This window comes from Sceloporus occidentalis, unplaced genomic scaffold, assembly GCF_023333645.1.
Source record: "Sceloporus occidentalis isolate IW3139 unplaced genomic scaffold, rSceOcc1.0.p SCAF_4, whole genome shotgun sequence".
NCBI classification, from domain to species: Eukaryota; Metazoa; Chordata; class Lepidosauria; order Squamata; family Phrynosomatidae; genus Sceloporus; species Sceloporus occidentalis.
This window is the reverse complement of record NW_028316984.1, coordinates 81,622,152-81,641,843: the sequence shown is the minus strand read 5'-3', so window position 1 is coordinate 81,641,843 and position 19,692 is coordinate 81,622,152. Positions and strand designations below refer to the sequence as shown.

General features: G+C 40.8%; 1 protein-coding gene across 1 annotated transcript; it reads right to left on the bottom strand.

Moving 5' to 3' along the window:
* Window positions 1–2,284: 2,284 nt before the first annotated feature.
* Window positions 2,285–18,338, bottom strand: LOC149314108 (protein Churchill-like). Its single transcript, XM_089520547.1, has 4 exons — window positions 18,247–18,338; window positions 14,274–14,409; window positions 12,764–12,834; window positions 2,285–4,658 (listed from the first exon to the last, which is right to left on the bottom strand). The coding sequence occupies exons 1-4, from the start codon at window positions 18,283–18,285 to the stop codon at window positions 4,566–4,568; spliced, it is 339 nt and encodes a 112-aa protein (XP_089376673.1). The 5' UTR covers window positions 18,286–18,338; the 3' UTR covers window positions 2,285–4,565.
* Between the last annotated feature and the right edge of the window lie 1,354 nt (window positions 18,339–19,692).

Sequence of the window (19,692 nt, the reverse complement as noted above, 5' to 3'; positions counted from 1 at the left end):
TAAAACATTTGACACAGTGCTGCTGAATCACTCCCTATGCTGCCCAAATAAACAGGAGGGCATCCGGAGAGCAGCACAGAGAGTAACACTGCTGCATAAAGAAAAAGGCAAAACTGAGCATGACAAGTTACCCTTTCCTTCAGAATATATGAGGACCGACTCAGGGAGCTGGGGGTGTTTAGCCTGCAGAAGAGAAGTTTAAGAGATGATATGATAGCCTTGTTTAAATATTTTAAGGGATGTCATATTGAGGCTGGAGCAAGCTTGTTTTCTACTGCTCCAGAGAACAGCAATAGTAGTAACAACATTTCTATACTGCTTATCAGTGAATGCAGCACTCCCTAAGTGGTTTCCAATCTGTAAGCCAATTGCCCCCACAAGCTGGGTACTCATTTTACTGACCTACAAAAGAATGGAAGGTTGAGTCAACCTCGGAGCCCTGGGATTGAATTCACAACTTTGTGGCTGCCATACTGGCATTTATCCACTGCATCACCATTAATGCAGATTCTAATCCTTTGTCGGAACAGAAGAAAATTCAGGTCTTCCAATTGCATAGAAATGCTATGCTATTAAGCAAGAGGATGCATGGGTTTCAGCTATGCACTCCAAATTGTATATTACCTACGCTTAAGTTGCTAATGGGTGTTACTGTTATTGTTGTGATTGCTGTGTGCGTTCAAGTGGTTTCCAAATTATGGTGACCCTAAGGTGACCCTGTCATGGGTTTTTCTGGGGCTGACCCAGAGCAATGGATTCCAACTACAGGAATCCAGAGCAACATCAGGAGGAAATTCCTGATAGTAAGAGTTGTTCGGCAGTGAAACATATTCCCTCGGAGAGTGGTGGAGTCTACTTCTTTGGAGGTCTTTAAACAGAGGCTGGGTGTCCATCTTTCAGGGGTGCTTTGATTGTGCGTTCTTGCGTGGCAGGGCATTGGACTGGATGGCCCTTGATGTCTCTTCCAACTCTATTGATTCTATATGTAAACCCTAACACATAAAGTATCTCCTTGCACTTACATGCATTTTTACACATACTTTTTGCATCTGTCCAGTGCTTAATGCTTGGCAGCTCCTCTTCCATTCAACACACATACTCCCAATATATTCATTGATTCCATATTCTAGACCTAAGGAAACCTAAATCCAGCTCCAGCCATTCTTTCACCATTACCATATCATATATTACAGAAAGTTTAAGTTTCAACTGCAAAGGGACACCTTCACCAAATGCAGATATTTCCAAACAGAGTATCTCTTCTCAATATCCATTTTTTCTCTCTCTCCTGCAGGTAGGCAAAACTACATTAGTATGCAGTACACACAGAAAGAACAAGGCCAACTTTTGCAAACTGGGTCAGCCATTCCATGCAACGTGACTCCCATTAAAAGCATGGGCCAGTCTTAGCAGGGCTCACGTTGCTAGATGGATGAAGAGAGATTTCACTTTCCCTCAGCCCTGCCACTGTTCAACCATATAAACCTAGGAGATTCATAGTAATGCAAACCTCAAAGCTCTAAATCCAAAATAAAGACTTGCATTATGTTGTAGTCACAAACAAGGTGTAGAAGGGTTATACTGCCCTTAACAAGCACCAGTTCTTTGTAGAGCCATAACTTTCCCGACCTCCTTGCACGGCTGAAGGAACGAGGCCACATTGGTAGTTCTCTTTATACACTTAAAAGCATCAAGGCCTGTTTCTCATCACTACCATATCATATTTAGTGCCAAGCACTGCAGTGAGGAATGGCATAAAGAGCAGTCAGAGACCCTCCTTCACAATGTTTGATTTGTTGCCATATAGAGCTATTTCCCTGAAGTGCTAAAGTGCAAAAGGAAAGAAGCATATGTGTCTAATGGACTGAGGCAGAAGGCCAGGTCTTAGTGGGTGCCTTTTAGCTTAAAAGATACATAAAATCTATGATTCTCATTAATGACTCCACTTTGTCAAGCTTTCCAGGAATTAAGATCAATATGCAACGTTTAATGTAACAGAGCCAAGAAATTAATGCCAACCAACAAGAAAGGAAACCTAAATGCAACTTTTAGCTCCCACTAAACTATTGAATCAATGGAGAATTTAGTAAGTCAACAGGAATGTAAATCCCACTGATTCAATGGGTCTATTCTACTCTACTACAATACAAATTTATTCCAAAGCGTTTTCTCTATATTAGGAAATAGAAAAGAGATATAACAAATGAAGGAAACAAGCAGAATCATTGAAAGTAACTCATTTATTGAGCTTTCATGGACAACAATTCACTTCTATCAGTGCATATGAAGAAGTGGGATAATATCCCCCCCCCCCAATTTTAAGCTGAAACAAATTAACATGGCTAGGTCTCTGAAAACTCTATAGTAAGAAAGCAAAATGAAATTCTGCCAAAGGAGCTGCTTGCTGTTTAAAAATTTAGAAACAGTGGCTGCACTTCAGGCTCATTTAAGTGTCACTGATTTCAGTGGAGAGAATCATATGCACAACTCTCTCAATGTGAAAGATGCAATTTAAATCTTGTTTAACTGTGATGTATTGCATCCATTAACCCACTCAATAAAACATGTCTTTTCACTCTGAACTACTACTTTTCCAAAATTTTAGCCGGTTGGATCAGTCATTTAAGGAGCAAACATTTCAATACCATCCATTCATATCACATTTTAATGAATACTACAATTAGAATTGCCTTGTTGGATCACAAAGAAAGGTGCATCACACTAAGTATCCCGACTTCCTAAAGTGGTCATCCAGAAATTAATATCAAAGAATGAAGATGATGATCTCGACTCTATCCACACCATCTGGTAATCAGGTATACTGATTCTATTTACCTGTCACAGCTAATAGCCAAAGACAGGCTATGCTCTATTCTTATGGCCAATCAGCTTGATAACATACAGGCTGGTCTGTGCTAACACTGGACTTGTGTTGAAACATCTGTGTACATCTTTCACCATCTACCCAACTGTTACATTATCACAGCAGATTGTAGTTTTCTTGATAGCTGTTTCATGATGTAATTTTGGTGCATGAGAAAAATCTGGCTCTTAAGCAAGGAGTAGCATAAATACAGGAGAAACAATAAATGACTCAATGTACATTTCAGCACAGTATTTGGGTCATGAAAACAGACTTTCAGAATGTCAACTGCAGCAAGAGCAGAAACCAGTGTAGAAGTAGCCACTACTGTACAATCCTTCCAAAACAACTGATGAAAATGTAGCATTTTCATACAGAGTTGATTCTTCCAATCTTGGCTGGAAGAAATGAACTGTGTGTTATACAGAGCATATGCATTCAAGAAATGTGCACTGGCTAAAGGTATCATGCTTTGCACAGTTCCTAAAGGATGAAACATCACATTTTTCTGATTTGCGCTTAAAATACCCCCTCACAGTTAATATCAGCTGGTTGTTAACTGCATTCTAACTAAAGCTAGATAGCAATGGTCACGTACCACAAGGTAGTATTGTCACAGATGTCTGCTGGCCCAAATTGCTCAGGACAGAATTGTAACTGGGAAATGAAAGCACTCCCAGGTTTGCTCCAATTAATTACATACATAATTTTTATAATTGGTCTGTATGCCACCTACAGGTTTAGGGAGCACTATATGGTTGTCATGGGTAGGTAAGCAGTTTTAATTTAAATATCTTGTTGGTGGGCTGCACTAATTTCAGGCATCAATAAACCACTTGCAAAGATCAAGTGTCCCTTGATCCCTAATAAGCGAGATCCACAGCAGTGCAAATATTCAGTTAAGAAAAATTGTGTTCTCCTGCTGTTTCTGTCCTTAGCCAAGCTCCTGAAGAAGCAAGACTCAGGGCTGAATCAAACTGCTGGATGTAACTAGAGCAGCTACACTGAATCAACTGCTGAATGGTAAGTCAACAGATATGTAGACCCCACTGATTCAATAGGTCTATTTTAACTAGGACTAGCAACTGGATTAAGGGTTCAGTGTCATGAGCCAACTCTCCACATGTACTTAGGAGCTTGAAACTGGGTCTTCTTTCACTTATGAGGACAGCAATAGATGGACAAATGTCTGTTTTTCTCTCTCTCTCCCTTTTCAAGGCTTTCTGCAAGACCCTGCTTCCTACAGCCCATGCTTGGAAGATGTAAAAAAAAAAAAAACACCTGTTGTCATGTGCAGAAAGCATTGGAGGAAACAAGCTTTTTTTTCTTTTCCATAGCTTGCTGCAAGTAAAGGCTTATCTTCTTCCTTGTGCTATCTAGGAAGGCCTAGAAGTGAGGTGCATTTTTTCTTTCAATGGAGAGGTTAAATTGAGTGGCAAGAAGAGACAGAGGCTTGCCTGATAAATCAAACTGGTATTTGTTGAACCTGTGCCAATCACTTTAACTTTCTGTATCACAGAGGGCACCTTGTGACCCTCCAGATATTACTGAATGGTACCTCCTATCAGCTCTAGTCAGAATAATTCATGATATGATCTTGTGAGAAATTGAAGCCCAAATGATATCTGAAGGGCAACTGCCCACCATTGTTATACATGTTTATAAATCAGTACAACACAGTCAATTAAAAAACCAGAACTCTTTAGAACAAGGGAGTCATCAGATGAGGATCATCTGGTAAAACACTGATGGAATCTTCTGCCCTGCCACAGAGCATGCACAGCATGGTGTACTCCTGTAACAAGAGACAATAATAGGAAAGTGAGAGAAGACATTGGCTTTATTTGTTGCACAGACAAATTAAATGCATAGATGCATTCCCATAACAGTGATCATATGCCAGGCAAAACTAGCATCTACTTAATAAAACAACACAAATTAAATTCTTCAGGTAATCAAAGACTGCTGGTGGTTCACATGCTAAGAGGTGGCAGGAAACTTAACTATCCTAAATGTTAACATGGTGAAATAGATATTATTATTATTATTATTATTATTATTATTATCATCATCCCGCTCTTTTCCCAGAACTGGGACCCAGAGAGGCTTGCAACATTAAAAGAATAATACAATAGACAACCCATGTCACATTTGTACAAGCCATGGTGGAACTTACTTACTGGTGGGAAAATTCTTCAAATCTTCTTTTCTTCAGCTGTTTTTTGTGAGATTCTAGCTGATCACCTGCTCATAGCAATGTGCCTTTTCTTAGAATCATAGAATCGTAGAGTTGGAAGAGAGCACAAGGGCCATCCAGTCCAACCCCCTGCCATGCAGGAAATCACAATCAAAGCATCCCTGACAGATGGCCATCCAGCCTCTGTTTGAAGATCTCTAAGAAAGGAGACTCCACTACACTCCAAGGGAGTTTGTTCCACTGTTGAATAGCCCTTACTGTCAGGAAGTTCCTCCTAATGTTGAAGTGGAATCTCTTTTCCTGTAGTTTGCATCCATTGTTCCACGTTCTAGTCTCTGGAGCAGCAGAAAACAAGCTTGCTCCCTCCTCAACATGACATCCCTTCAAATATTTAAACAGGGCTATCATATCACCTCTTAACCTTCTCTTCTGCAGGCTAAACATCCCCAGCTCCCTAAGTCTTTCCTCGTAGGGCCTGGTTTCCAGACCCTGCACCATTTTAGTCATTCTCCTCTGGACACGCTCCAGTTTCTCCACATCCTTTTTGAATTGTGGTGCCCAGAACTGGACACAGTATTCCAGGTGGGGCCTGACCAATGCAGAATGCAGTGGCACTATTATTTCCCTTGATCTAGACACTATACTTCTATTGATGCAGCCTAAAATCGCATTGGCCTTGTTAGCTGCCACATCGAACTATTGACTCATGTTCAACTTATGGTCTACTTGGACTCCTACATCCCTTTCATATGTTCAGCCAGGTGTCTCCCATCCTATATCTGTGCATTTCATTTTTCCGCCCTAAGTGTAGTACCTTACATTTCTCTGTGTTGAAGTTCATTTTGTTAGCTTTGGCCCAGTTTTCTAGTCTGTTCAGGTCATTTTGAATTTTGATCCTGTCCTCTGGAGTATTAGCTACTCCTCCTAATTTGGTGTCATCTGCAAATTTGATAAGAATGCCCCCAATTTTGTTGGCACATCATGAAACTGGAACAAGGCAGGAGGTGCAGAATTTAGCATTGTAATAACTTTATAATAATCATGCCTCTTGCCTATATGGTCAAATAAAAAATTTAAAGGGTGTGACCACTGCAGCTTCAATGAACTGCAGAACTCCTTCTTCTATAAGTCTATCAGAGAAAGAATTCTACAAATATATGAATATTAGCTTAATCAGAGTAATACAGAATGTAGAATCTAGCTTTGCTTGACACACCGTCTTAGTAATTCTAGTATATAATCTTGACAATGCAATGTGTCATTAGTTTTGTGTGGGTTTTTCAGACTATGTGGCCATGTTCTGGAAGAGTTTATTCCTGTTTCACCTGCATCTGTGGCTGGCATCTTCAGAGAATGGTAGCATGAATGTGTGTGGCGTATGTGGGGGAAGTGATTTACATGTTAATCTGTGTTGGTATGTTGGTGAATGGCCAGACCTCAGAGTGGTAGGAATATGTGAGAAGGCTTGTGTCTATTTAATTCAATGTATCATTTGGGCTAGTACTGGTTGAACTGAAGGAACTAAATGCCAGATTAATGACTTGGCACAAAGAACCATTAAACTTCTTTTTCAATACACAGGCTGTATGCCAGGGCTACCTTGAGTCCCTGTACTGGGAGGAAGGCAGGATATAAACAAACAAACATAACAACCACAACAATAGTCAGGACTATTTAACCTGCACTGTGAGCTTCTATATTGCTTTCTCACTCAAATTGCAGATTACAGCTTTCATTATCCACTTTTGGCCACTTAAATAGGCTACAATCCAATATCCCCTTAGCATAGTATTAATATCTGCTTGTGGAGATATGTTGTACCAGCACTGTGCAATCCCATGCAGAACCATTACATTACACAACACATGCCAATGACTGGGTGCTGCTGTGCAAGGCACAATGGCAAGGCACAACATTGTTGTATGAGCAACTCTGTTTCACTACAGTCAGAAGAATATGTCTGCTGTACTATGATGAACAGTTCATCCTGCACACATAGCACAACTTATGTGTGTGTATCTCACTAACAGTATGCAAGCCATAATGTACCTTACTACAAGGATGTTATTATAAAGGAAACTAAAGCTGCTCTTCCAGGGAGAGCACCATCAACATGAAAATGGGTAACCATGCCTAGCAGTTTGACATGTGAAAATGCAAGCAGCATTGCAATTGTACACAAGTCATAAAGACTAATGAAATAAGCAAGAGGATGGTAATTTACCCAGCAGAGAGGAGACAAAGATGTAGCACAGGGTTTAGATTTGGAAATTCAGCTCTGAATCTAATTCAGTGTAGAAACTTGGTTTTCAGGGTAAATTAGTCCTTCAGGCATGAGCAGCTGTAGAGGAAAATGCTGCCAATCATTAGCTTGTATCTCTGCTCAATTCATAATGCTGAAGGTCAGTTCACTCAACCCTCCAGGACTGGGTAAACTCCAGGGTAGATTTAGGGGTTTGTTTGTTTGCTTGCTTTAAAAAAAAAAAAAAAAGACCTCAAGGTCAACCAACAGTCAGATGCAAAATTGGTATTCCTATGTGCAAAATGGAAGTGGTGGCACAAGGACCAGGAGACATATGAACACAGACTGAAAATGTATATTTAGATCCAGAACTGCGTTCACATTTCTTTCCTACATAAAGGTTCAGACTAGGTTTTCTCCAGAGAACACAAACAACCTTTTAGTTGTTGCTACTGTTAAATCATCAAGAGGCATAAATATTTGCCAACTGAATTCAGATCTCCCCCATCTACCACAGAAAATCCCAATCTACCTTCTGATTCATATGGGTAACTTCGCTGGAATGAACTCTGCCTGTTTTAAAACACTACAGATTATCATGGTCCTAATCCTGCAATTGCCCCTGGAATAGTCAGTTGATTGTTCTACCAATGACTTCAACATAGTTGTGAGCTTCCATGCCAAAATGCATTCCCCATGCACATAAGAGCTTTATACTCCACTTCAATTGCTTCTCAATGAAGCTCCCATTCTTTAGCTCAGCTTTCAAATTTCTTTACAGAAGGCTGAAACATCCACCTTATCTTGGCTGAGGCAGAGTTTCTAAGTGTTCCAGAGAGGGTTTTTTCCCCCCTGAAATCTGCAGAACTCATTGCCAGCAAATGGGTTTAGGATCAAAGTACCTGTTAGAGAACTGCTGCTTTTAAAGGATGATTATTTGCAGATAAGTGGATTTAAACAGAGAAATCTGAGCAACCACTCTACCTAGACAAGGTCTTTGCTATACTAAGGAAATCCATATTCTGTGACCAGAATATGAAATTTTGTATAGAAACATGTAAGAATTATTTGATCAGCAGTTTTATTTTAAAAGTGCATGTTTCAAAAAGAAAAAAATGTGGGTGGATGGGGAAAAGAAAAATGTAGACAGAGAAATTCTTATCTTGGCAGTCTATTAAATGAAGCCTCCTTCAGCTTCCCCTCTTACAACTACTGTGTATCTTTCCATCTTTCATTTTCAAATAGTGCAGCTAAAAATATGTGTGTTTGTGTATGCACACCTGCATATCTTGAAAAAAATCTAAGCCAAAGCCTATACTAGGTCCTAGATTTTGCTATGCATGTTGTACATAATATAAACTGTTCTCCTCTAACTATCTAGACACATTTTGGAAACAGAAAAGCAAAAGCACAACATTAGTAAATTTATTAAGACTGATACTGCCAGATTAGGCTTGCCAGTCTGCTTCCAAGCCTAATTCAAAGTGATGGTTTTAAACTCTAAACTTCTAAAAGATTTCAGCTAAGCTATCTGAAGGGGTATCTCTTGTTCTGTGTACCTACCATGTCCTAGTCTGAATAAATGCTATGGATCAACTGCTGAATGGCAAGTCAACATGTAAATCCCATTGACAAGCCAGTATATTTTAGCTGGAACTAACAACTGGATTTAGGACAAGGGTGTAAACTGTGAACCCCTCTAGATATTTTTCAGCTGCATTTCCCAGCATTCTTTATGGCTAAGGCCATTACGACTTGCAACCTGTTCTGGAACCCCCTCCCCATCAATACCAAAATCCAAGGAACCTCAAGTCTCATTGTCCCCAATGGTGGCCCGTGCACATGGTGACAATGCCATGAGGGACAACAGCACTTCAGGTGAAATCCTGTTGTCCCTAATGGTAGCATGGCTGTGTGCAGGTACTGCCATTAGGGACAACGGGGGCTTGCCATCCACGGATGTTTAAATCTGCGGATAACAAGGTCCCACTGTACTGCTAAATAATACAAGGAGCTACAAGAGATCAGGCCTTTTCAGTGATAAAATGCTGATTGTGTTACACCCTCTGCAGACTCACTCAACAACTACACGCTCCTTTTCATTTTCCTTGGTATTTTAATAATTGTTTTTAAAGATTTGTAGATGCCAACACTGTCATATCCCTAGTGTTTGTTTTATTATATACTACTACTGATTTTATCTTAATTGTAATCTGTCTTGTTTTGACACACTTTGTATTTCACATTTTTTAAATTTATATAGTGACCAGAAACATTAACTGTTTTAAAATGAAATGAATGCAAAAATGTTGCCACTAACATGGTACAAAGAAGGCAAAACAGTTATAGCTATCTTTAGCACTTTAAATTACAGCGCACTCGTGCCATATGTGGACTCAAGGTCATGTGGACGGCAAGCCCCCATAGAATGAATGAGGAGCACCTTTTTTGCCTTATGCTGAGGTGGGATGGGTGGGTGGGTCCAGAATGGATCACCTGTGTATGGCAAGGGCAGACTGTACATTACGTGGACTATGGGCAGGGCAAGGCAAGGCAAGGCCCACATATGGAACACAACCAGCATAAAGACTTGCTAGCATTTGTTCTGCTTCTCAGCCTTGTTTCCTTGAGAAATGTATTTCCATAGGACCATGGGACCCAGCAGGTAAGCTGATCTGTCCCAATAAACCAAACATCAAAACTTCAGCAGCAAAACTGATGTACACTGTAAGGTTTGACAGATGTCTGACAATAAAGAAAGATGTTTTGAGTGACCTTTAATGCTCTAGTCCCAATTCATCACCACTTTTATTATGTGAACTACCATAGTTGTGTTTTCTACAGAAAACAGACACTGGACATATTGAGACTGATTTCTCTATCTTGAACAAGCCAAATCTTGGCAGCAAAATGCCTTCTGACAAGTGAAGGCTTTGGGCACTTAGCAGTCATGGCCTCTTTGCTGAAATTACCATCCTTTTGACAGCTCTTTCCAGGGTAGAAATAGCTTTACTATACTGATCTCATTTGAAGAGTGAGGATGTGTTCTGGCCAAGGCAATATGTTCTACTGCAACATGGAGAAAATCCACAGGTTAGCACTATGTTACATTTAAGATGAAGTCATGTTAAAATATATTTCTAATCTGTATTGAAAATGTTCAGATGTGTCAATAGTTAACTAAGGTTTAAAATGGTTCCTGTTGCAGGCCAGAAAGCCTAGGCCTGGAAGAACAAGTCTTCAAGGACATTGCCTGAGATATAATATAAACAAAATGTATTATTGTTATGGTCTTGTGTAGTATGGTGACTTCATGGGAAAGAGGTGTGTCCACTTGGTGGGAAAGTTGATCTTGTGTGAGAACAAAGACTGATGTCACATTCAAGCTTCTAGCATGGACTCTGAAAGAGTATAGATGTATAGTAGCCTGCTGTAAAAGTGTAAATAGCAACAAAGTCAATAAACCCTCATTTGAGTGAAAATCTGTGTTGAAGTTACTTTGTTCCTGAGTAGCTGAGAAGACTGCATCTGTTCCAGTTGGTACCAGTTCAAACCACCGGCAGCACGAGACATCAACCATCCCAAAGATCTTTTTCTCTAACAAGTCACTTGTTAAAACAGCTTCTCTGGATACTGGTTTGTTTCCAGGCACAATTCAAAGTTTTGGTCATGATCTATAAAACCCTAGGCCCAGATTATCTGAAAGACTTAAACTCCATACATGAACCTGCCAGAGTCTTATGCACCATAGGGTAGGGCTTTCTCCCAGTTTTGCCACCATCACAGGCTTATTTAGTGAGGACAGGTGAGAGAGTCTTCTCAGTGACTGCTCCCATCTGTGGAATTCTTTTTCATGGGAAGCTAGGCTGGCCCCCTTCCTGCTCTCCTTTCACTGGCAGGCAAATACTTTTTTGCTCAAGAAGGCTTTTGATGTATAATTACTTGCCAAGAGGTTTCTTAGGGTGATGCTTTATTTTTAAATTTTGTATGTTTTTAAAATGATGTTATACTTTTTAAAATCTATCATTTTAACATGATTATTTTTATTGTGTATAAAATTTTGTTTTTAGCTGATTCTTTTTGTGACCCACTCTGGACGAAAGCCAAAATATACATGAAATAAATAAATGAAAATAAATAATAAGAGGAGGACAGTGGTCAGACAACATTGGCCAGCTTATTAGTAATACCCAGAGAAAACCATACCCACTTCAATATAATACAATTTAAAATAGGATTCTACAAAGATGCATATGGCTATGGTCTTTAGAAGTTTGGACTAGCTTAGCAAAAATGTCCATAGTTGTTAGAGCAAATATTATCCTTCATATTTAAAGGTACAAACATATAATGCCTCTGATCACCAGCAATTCATAAATGTCTAGAAATGTGATGTACAACCAGTAAGAAATTATTATCAAGTTTAAAAGCCCTCTTTTTTTTCATAAACCTTTGGAATTTCAGATTAATGCTTTATATCTTTTGTATACTTAATTATCTGTACTGACTATTTTGTTTTATTTTGCAGTGTGTGCGTGTGTACACACTTTTGTACTGTATTTTATTATTTTATATTATTGGAAATAGTTACAAATGTTTTATTCTGTAACTGTTTGTAAAGTGCCACGTATATGGATGGTGCTATATAAATGAACAATAATAATAATATTGTAAGAGAGCACACACAGAACTGCATAGGTGGATTATTATTCTCTGCTTGTTTGATATAGGATTGCAGCCACTGTCTGTTGATTAACTGTCTCTTGAAAACTAAATGTTCATACATTTGATACAGACCTCACAATACAGTGGGACCTTGGTATCTGCGGACTTGCCATCTGCAGATTTGAGCATTTGCAGGTGGCAAGCCTCCATTGTCCTCAATGGCAGCATGTGTATATGGCTGCACCACCATTAGGGACAGCCCCCGTTGTACCCAGTAGCAGCAGGAGCATTTGACAGCACTGCCATTAGAGATAACGGGACTTCACCTGAAGTCCTGTTGTTCCTAATGGTGGCATGACTGTGGGCAAGCACCACCACTGGGGACAATGGGGGCTTGAACATCTGCGGAACAGATCCCCCATGGATAATGAGATGCCACTGTACTACACCTTTTAAACTGTAAATGATAAGCTACATGGTGTGTAACTATGGGAAAACACTCACTCTGAAGGGATTACAAACCACAAACACATATGAATACAGAGACTGCTTTTATATAGTTTTAAGGAATTGTGGATTTTCTTTTGCAGCAACATGCAATACAATGTTATGTATATATATTCCAAAATAATTTTTCTTGTGTTTAATGTGGGCTGAGCACAGGATGGCAGTCTGGGTTTCTAAGGGTTCTCAAGTTCTACGATGTGACAACTTTAACAAAGGAAAACAAAGAACAAAACAAAGACAACAACAAAATGAGTTATAACATAACTTCTGAATATTACAAGGGTTTTACCTGGTAATCGTCCACTACACTGAATGTGTACTCATGCCTGGCTATTACATGGTGACAATTCTTACATACATCTGAGGGAAAAAAAGTTTAAGAAAAACAAACAATATTGTAAGGCAACATCTCTGACAACATTTAAGAGTCCAGTCATGCTAATGCTTTAAGATAAATGTTGTGGAAAATACACCCCTTGTTTACAAAAGTGTTCAGGAATTAGAGAGGAATCCAAAGGAAGACACCTCCTGGCTCAACTATGCAATTAAGTTTTATCAAAGGTGCTCACACATCCCATATTGATTTTTTGAACTGTGACTACTTTTCTTTGTCTATCACTGCTGCTGCCTGGGGAAAAAAGGAGAGAAGCTGCACATCAGTAGCATTGCTTTTTGGTTCCCCAACAAGGAATAGCAACTGTGGTAGCAGTTAAAGAAACTGAAGTGTAGAAGTGGAACAGCAGTAACGAGAGGTCAGACAGAAGTAATAATACAGAAAAAGAGGAGATAATACCAGTTTTTCTAAACAGTGGCATCCGTTGGGCAGTTATAAGAAAGACGCTAATTCATTCATTCACAGGCATTGCCAAAAGTGCTTCAAGTAGCATATATTGCAGCTCTAAGCAATTTTACTGGATTTTCACCAGATAGAAGGTTTCACAGTACCATAGCAGAGATGAGGAAAGAAATTATTCTTAGAAGTTATAGGAAATGAGGTCTGCCAACCTGAAGGGAACCATGGAAACAGATTTCCCATGAGCTAGACAGAAAGAAAGAAGAACACATGCTTTCCCCTTTCAAACACTTGAAAGATGATCTGGTCATGTAGTTATGTTTTACAACCAAGCAGTAGTATTTCCATCAGCTGCAAATAAATAAATGAATAACTACCCTGAAATGCATCATGTTGAAAACATGTGACATTTGATCACTGTAATCAAGACTGCAAAGCCTATGGTCCCCAGGCAGCATGCACTTTGAGCTACCTATGATTCCAGCAATCCTCATCAGAAACAATGAGAGGTGGAAGATATTAAATCCTCTCTCACCCTTTAGAAATCCTGTTTCCAACATAGCTAATCTGCTACTGGTAAGAGTTGATCACTGCTGCTGCTGATGGTGTTTCCCCCTCCTCCTGCCAGCACAGACATTGAGGGGGGGGGGGGATGTTTAAAATTGCTTTCCTGCATCCTGACTGGGGATGGTGGTGGTGGAGTGTGTGATTATGTGTGCTGTATGCAAGTTGAATATATATGAAGGAAGGCATATATCTGTATGCATAAAAGTTTGTGTGGTCCTCTGGGCCAAAAAGGTTGTGAAACCCTGTCTTAAACATTGGTAAGAAGTGTGCATTCTAGAAATGTACCCATTATAAAAAGTGCATCTGGACATATACATTTTTAAAATGATGATCCACATAGGCTTCTGGAATAAACCTCTCAAGCCCTGAACATAGGCTTCTGGAATAAACCTCTCAAGCCCTGAACATGCCCAGTCCTTAGAATGTTTAGCTTCCTTACGATCATAAGTGATAATCTCTTCTCCATCCTCTTCTTCTCTTGCTCTGTTTGTTATCATCACAAATTCCTTCTTTTTGCATTCAATGCAACCTACGAAGTTCATCAAGTAGGAACCATTCTCCAAGCAGGTGTTACCCTACAATAGTCAAACAGCAAAGAGATAAATAAATAAAAATTATGTAGCTAGCACAGAGCACCTTCATTTTATGGTCAAGTTACATGTGAGCTCCACAGTTGGAACACCGCAATTTTTAATCTCTCTCAACAAGCAGCCATGGCGAAGATTTGAATCATTGCCAAAGACTGGTGGGTTCCACTTTGGCTTGGCACTGATTCTGCTATATGGGTAATCTACAGTCCTTCTGGGTGTTCAAGTTGACAGTTTCAAGACTGAAGGAAAGGAAGGCAAACAGGGAGACAGAGGAAATGGTCCACCCACCCAATGCTGTATATGACACGAGAGCAATGTTTGCTCACTTGTCCCAATATAATCACACAAGCACACATGCATACACACACACCAATTCCCTGCAATGTTGACTGCAGCTACAGACGACAAAAATGAAACAGGCACAAATTTTGAACAACAGTATAACTTTTCACTTCCACAACCACAGGCATACAGTTAACAAAGCCTCTGACAAAGCAGTTCTTTTTCATTAAGTATTTCTATGGGAGTCCAGTCCAGCCCAGCCCAGCGCCCCTTTCTTGTCTTCTGTCTACCTGGAAGTTGTTCTGAAGTAAAGTATTGGTATTGGACAGATGGTGAAAGAAGGTGGAGAAGACAGTTTCAGTGTTGCGTTGTAGCAGCATGTTTGCACTAAACAATGCAATAAAGCTCAAGTGGGAAAGAACAGGATCCTGCTCAAAGTCGTTCAGAATATGATGCAATGTCTGCCGATTACAAGTTCTGTGGCATTTGGGGTGATGTGGGAATGATATGTTCCCATAGTCAGTCACTTGAGGAGGGAAAACAGCAATACTGAAATTCCTCTATTTCATTACATAGCATGCCTTCTAGTTGTTTCCAACTTATAGCAATCCTAAGGCAAACCTGTAACAGTTTTCTTGGTGAGCTTTTTTTCAGAGGGGTGTTTGCCTTCTCCTTCCTCTGGGAAAGTGTGACTTGCCCAAGGGTACCCAGTGGGTTTCCATGGCTGAGCAAGAATTCAAACCCTGGTCTCCAGTCATAGTCCAATCCTCAAACTACTACATCATACTGGATTCTCTAATACCAGCACAAGTTAGAAACCACTGTATTTTTAGAAATTGTGTATTTTCTTACAAACTAATAACCATTTAGTCCAAGTTAGCATACTAGACTTATAGTATATAGTAAATCACATTGTCTCCCTTCTTTGTTACTTTGTAAAAAGGGGGAGGAAGAAATTGCAGGTTTTCCATCGCACTTTAATGGCTGAGGTTTCTCTGAAGGGTCACAATCTACAGATGACAAAGTGTCAGCTAATATCTGTTGGGCCACAAATGGCCCATTCCTAATGCAGGTGGATAGATGTCCTCTTTGCAGAAACATATTTAACACCTTAGTAGGGGCAGGATTGGACAAGAAAAGGAAGGCCTGCAAGGAGCGGCCTGAAAGGAAGAGGTTAGGTTTTGCCTGCAAGTCACTACTTTTGATCTGTAAGCCTTGCCCCTTTCTTCCCCAGGAATGAGAACTGGCTTTAGCAGTCCAAAATATAAGGGAGATAATGTGTGTATGTGCCTTCACATTGCCTGTTAGGGTGACCCCATGTATCTCATAGGGTTTTCTTAGGCAAGGAATACTCAGAGGTGGTTTTGGCAGTTCCTTCCTCTATAGTCTGCAACACCTGGTATTCACTGGCAGTCTCCCAAGTACCAACCAGGACTGGTCTTTCTTAGCTTCCAAGACCAGGATAAAACTCATTTATTCCTAAACCTGACTCTTAATCATAAATCTTCCACATCTTCTCACAAAGCATCCTTATGTATGTACATGCCTTCAAGCTGCCTGTCAGCTTAATGGGAACCCCATGAATTTCAAGGCATTTTCTTAGGCAAAGAATACTCAGAGTTGGTTTTGCCAGTTCCTTCCTCTAAAATATAGCCAACAGTACCTGGGATTCCTTGGTGGTCTCACCCATCCATTCTTAGCTTCCATGATCAGACGGGATCTGTAAGGTATTTAGGCTCTCTCACCTTGTATGAGCTTGAGGGAAGCTCTGTTTCATACTGAGCCAACAAGGAAAGCACTGGGGACGATTCTATCACCTATTTGTTCAACTTGTATGCAGAAAACATCATGAGAAAAGCAGAGTAAGACTAAGAAGAAGGAGTGAAGACAGGAGGAAGGAACATCAACAATCTAAGAAAAGTGGATGACATGATAATGCTAGCAGAAAACACGACAGACTTGGAACAATTATCGAAACAGTAAAACAGTTCCTGTACCTTGGGGATCAAACACTGAACAAAACAGAAATGCAGCCAAGAAATCAGAAGAAGACTAAGAATGTGAAGTGCAGCCATAAAAGTATTAGACAAGATCCCAAATAGTAAAGATATACAACCAAATACTAAAGAATCATCCAAGCTATCGTATTCCCCATTGCCATTTGAATGCTGGACTGTGAAATAAGCAGAGAAGAAAATCATTTCATTTGAGATGTGGTGCTGGAGAAGAGCACTGAGAATACCATGGATGGCCAAAAAGACAAACAAATGGGTCCTTGAATAGATCAAGCCTGAAATCTCATGGAGCCAAGATGATTAAATTGAGACGGTTGTAGTTTGGTCACATCACGAGAAGGCAGGAATCAGTGGATATGGCAGTAATGCTAGGAAAGGTAGAGAGCAGCAGAAAGAAAAAGATAACAAGCTAGATGTTAGAACACAAACATATAGCTGTGTTAGTCTGTAGAATCAGCATGTAGAGAGATCCTGTAGCACCTTTGAGACTCACTGGAAGATTTAGTGGTGCATATAGTGCATCTGAGGAAGTAGACTGAAGCCTACGAAAGCTCATGCTGCCACCTTCTTTCTTCCAGTGAGTCTCAAAGGTGCTACAGGATCTCTCTAGATAGGGAAGATAACAACAACAACAACAACAAGATGGTGTTTTTGAGTCACTCAACAGAGCAAAGGGAATCACGCTCAGCTGGGCTAGAGGCTGAAATGGTAGGGCATGTCCTGGGAAAGGGCAGGGCATGTCCTGGGCGGTCACCATGGGTCTGTAGGGTATTTAGGCCCAGTAGGAGCCTGAGGGAAGCTCCGTTTTGTACTAAAGCACTAAGGAAAATGGCACTGGGGTAGATGATGCTTTTGGGCCACTCAAGAGAGCACAGCTCTGGGACAGGGTGCCTGGGCATCCTCCTTTTCCCCAGACATGTCCTCCATTTCAGCCTTCTGTCCAGGAGGAATTCCAAAAACGCCTTCCCTTTGGAGCATGGCTATGACGCATGGATTTATCTTTATATGAGTGTTGGTCATGCCCTCCATTTCCATCCAATGTCCTCCGTTTGGTGCCTGACTGAGAAGCATAGATTTCCATTCCTATGTGTGTTCAAAGGTCTTATTGGGCCACGTCCTCCATTTTCACTGAATGTCCTCCATTTGGAGCCAGACGCAGAAACACATTTACCTTTATACGAGTTTTTTATAGCTTTTATCTGGTCATGTCCTCCATTTGCATCGAATGCCCTCCACAGAAGCATGGGTTTATCTTTATATGAGTTTTTAATAGCTTTTTATGTGGTCCCACTGGAGCCTGACTGAGAAGCAGGGGTTTCCATACCTAGCAGTATGTGGCCCTGTGCTCCCTTTGCACTGAAGGTCCTCCACCTGGAGCCTGACTCAGAAGCATGGGTCTCAAAGCCTTACCTGAGCCCCGCCCTCCGCCCTGCTGCTGCTGCTGCTGCTGCTGCTGCTGCTGCTGGGGAATACCACCAAGGAGGGCTCCCGCCCACTGCCCCGCCTTGCCCGCCCTTGGCCTTACCCGCGAGGGGTACTCCGTCTTGACGCATCCCCCGCACATGGTGCTCCACTTCCGGGCTCCGTGACGTCACGCGAGGAAGAAAATAATGCGAACGTTCCTCAGTCCTCTGCGCATGCGCGTGAGAGAAGGGGGATTTCCCCCCCAGGCTGTGGGCGCGGCCTATTGACATCTGGCTCAGCGAGTAAACGGAGGGTAGGGGCGGGACTTGCCAGGGCAGGGAGGGAGGGAGGGGGAGCCCAGAGGAGTTGCTCAAGAAGACTCGAGGATGAGGTAATCCTCCCCAGCGCCCTGCGATGTCTGCACTCGGCCATGAGGGGGCGCAGCTCAGATTCCTCCCGCCTCTCAGACGAAGAGGATTCCGGCAAAGGAGGGCAGGGCGGCACCGCGGAATGGAGGACACTCCGGGAAAGTGGAGGACAGGACCCAGGGACACAACGCCCCTAGGAATACAAACAAAAATAAATAAACCAGACTTTTATTTCTATTCATTTTCTATGGTTTTATATATATATTTCCTATGGGGAGATATATATATATATATATACATATACACACACCTTTCTTAACCCTATGGTTTGTGTATATATATATATATTCAATTCCTATCATTTCCTATGGTTATATATACATATATATATATATATTCCTATGGTTTATATATATTCATTTCCTATGGTTTTTATATATTGCATATAGCACTGTATTTTATGATTTACTCAGCCATATTTTTCTGATGAAAGCTGCCTTCATTCAAAGGCCTTGTTGGCTTGCAATATGCTTATAGCACTTCTGACAAAGGCTTAACATTGTACTTGGCCAGCCACAAAGCTTTGACTGAATCTACATTTAAATTATTCCTATCACTTTGCCGTTGTGATGAAATTAAGGGAGGAAACCCTTTCAGCCTTTGCATGTGTCCCCAAGCAGCCCATTGCCCAACACGTTTGCTGGCCTCTTCCCCTGAGCTCTGGGTGCGAATCTTGCCTGCTCCTGCTCCTCCTCCTCCTCCTAGGAAAGGAAGAACTCCAGCAGGATCCATCCAAACCCCGTATTTGTAGCAAGGACAGGCTGCCAAGTAGATAAATTTCTCAAAGGGAAACAGCAACATGGTGTGACTCAATGGGCTTCTTCGTCATGCTCAAAATGGAGGACATTTTGGAATTCCTCCTGGACAGAAGGATGAAATATAGGACATGTCATGAGAAAGGAGGACACTTGGTCACCCTGTTCCTGGCATATGGTTTTTTTTTGGGGGGGGGGTACTGTCCTTTTATAGGCTTCAGTCTTAATGTTTTCATATGTTGAAATTAGTAGGTCAACAGTAGGACCTGTTTTAGTCAGGAAATAAAGCATCAGGACATTCCTCAGATTCCTCGTTTTGTTTTTAAATTGTACTTATTTGAGTTGCTTTTGATATGATCTCTTTTTAATTGTGTTTTAATATTG

Excerpts from the sequence above, each read along its gene's own strand:
- LOC149314108 (XM_089520547.1), bottom strand. The coding sequence starts at position 18,285 with ATGTGCGGGGGATGCGTCAAGACGGAGTACCCCTCGCGG. Across the intron at positions 14,410-18,246 it reads AGACGGAGTACCCCTCGCGG|GGTAACACCTGCTTGGAGAA; the intron begins GTAAGGCCAAGG and ends TGACTATTGTAG. Across the intron at positions 12,835-14,273 it reads AGAGATTATCACTTATGATC|ATGTATGTAAGAATTGTCAC; the intron begins GTAAGGAAGCTA and ends TTTTTCCCTCAG.